Source organism: Terrapene carolina, unplaced genomic scaffold (genome assembly GCF_002925995.2).
Source record: "Terrapene carolina triunguis isolate 2854851 unplaced genomic scaffold, T_m_triunguis-2.0 Scaffold89, whole genome shotgun sequence".
NCBI classification, from domain to species: domain Eukaryota; kingdom Metazoa; phylum Chordata; order Testudines; family Emydidae; genus Terrapene; species Terrapene triunguis.
In genome coordinates, this window is record NW_020664440.1 from 28,220,586 (window position 1) to 28,222,373 (window position 1,788).

At 65.8% G+C, this 1,788-nt stretch overlaps 1 protein-coding gene across 1 annotated transcript in view; it reads left to right on the top strand.

Annotated features, from left to right (window-relative positions):
- Positions 1–847: 847 nt before the first annotated feature.
- Positions 848–1,788, top strand: part of SLC29A2 (solute carrier family 29 member 2) — a 10,679-nt gene continuing 9,738 nt past the window's right edge. Inside the window, exon 1 of the mRNA XM_024209912.1 lies at positions 848–1,249. Within this exon, the coding sequence (XP_024065680.1) occupies positions 1,216–1,249 (34 nt within the window). The 5' untranslated portion in view covers positions 848–1,215. The remainder of the gene's footprint in view (positions 1,250–1,788) is intronic.

A 1,788-nucleotide genomic window follows, 5' to 3' on the forward strand; every position in this document is an offset into this window, starting at 1 on the left:
AGGGGAGTGGGATGTGACTGGAGAAGGAGGGGTCGCGGGGGTAGGGGAGTTGTGATTGGAAAATGCAGCCTGGCCCCGCCCCAATTTCCATGTTTTGGCGGGAGCGGGAATTTCCAAGCGCAACAACAAGAGAAGGTGAGTGAGCCCCTGGCACTGCCCAGTCCCTGAGACGGTCTGTCCGCCTCCCGGGAACAGGACCTCTCTGTGCACCACGGGCGGCGGCGGGGGTACCCCGAGCCCCGCCGCAATCCGGGCATGGGGGGCAGCGCCCCAGAGCAGGGACCCCCCTGCGATTCCGGCAGGGGGTGGAGGTAGCGTCCCAGAGCAGGAACCCTCCTGCGATCCGGGCGGGGGGGGGAGCACCCCAGAGCAGGGACCCCCCTGCGATCCGGGCACGGGGTGGGGGCAGCGCCCCAGAGCAGGGACCTCTCCCCTCCCCGCGATCCGAGGACCGTGTTGCTAAACCCGATTTCCTTCCAGTTCAGCTCCCTCCCTCTCTCCCCTAAGCGCAGGTGAGTCGGGACGGGCTGCGTCAGATTTACCTGGGGGGGGGGGGGTGCTTCCGCGCGCAGCGTGACCCTTGGGGACGCGCCTTGGTGGGGCCGGGGCGATCCGCGGGGGAGCGGGACTAGCCCAGGCTAAAACTGCCGCGCCTCGCCCCCAGCTGCTGCGTGTCCCGTGGGGCTGCTGGGGGGGGGGGGGTGTCAGTGACGCCCCAGCCAGGCCCCGGCGGGCGGGAAGGGCCGCTGGGGTCCGGACCCTTCTCTAGGGGGCTCTGGGGGCGGGGCGAGGCGAGGCGGCCCCGCCGGATGGATGCGCTGCTGGGCTGTTCCCGGCGCAGAGCCGCCGCCGCCGCCTGGAGACTGGGCCGAGCTAGCAGGTGAAACCGCATCGGCCTTGCCGGGCCGTGGAGCCTCAGCCCGCTGATCGCTTCCCGTTCCCGCCCCCGGGGCGTCCCCGGGCTGGGGGGTCCGGCCGGCCGCTGGCGGAGCTGGTGCGAAGGGAACAAACCGGTTCCGACCCCCTCCCCTCCCGCTACAATGTCGCTGTCCCCTGCACTGTAGCGATTCCGTTTTCACGTGTGGTTGCACTGGGCAGCCCTGCTGGCAGCCGGAGGACACATTCCCCGCCTGACCTTGGGGGCTTTGTAAGGGGGCAGGACCCCCCTTTGCCCTTGAGGGGGAGCAGAGGCATTTGAGCCGGAGACAGAAGGTAATGACTGTGCTGGAGGTCACTGGATTGTGTGCAGGTGGGTCTGCAGTTGGAGGGTCACGTTCGGGGATCTCTGCAGTGGGGGGTGGCTGGATTGTGGTGGAGGTTCGGTTCCCCTCCTGTGGGGAGGTTGGGGGGTCAATGAGGGGTGTCATAGCATTTACGGAGTGAAGATGGGGGGGTGTTGGTGTGTGGCTACAGAGTGTGAGAGAGAGGGTTTCAGTTCCATGCTTGGCTCAGGGCAGCCCTTCTAGGAAAAGGTCTGGTTTTGCCCCATAGACCTGAGCTGGAGGGAGAATACTCAGGCACTCTGTGAGGATGGAGCATGCCCAGTGAGGATGGATTCTTAGAAATGTTAGTTAAGCTCTAAGGAGTCTCTACTGAGCACCTGTGAACTGCAATATTTTCAAATTTGGGTGGGTGGATGGATTTTCATGGGGATTGTAAAAGGCAGGGCCCGCTCCAGGCACCAGCTTGCCAAGCAGGTGCTTGGGGCGGCCACTCCGGAGAGGGGCAGCACGTCTAGCTGTTTGGCGGCAATTCGGCGGACGGTCCCTCACTCCCACTTGGAGCGAA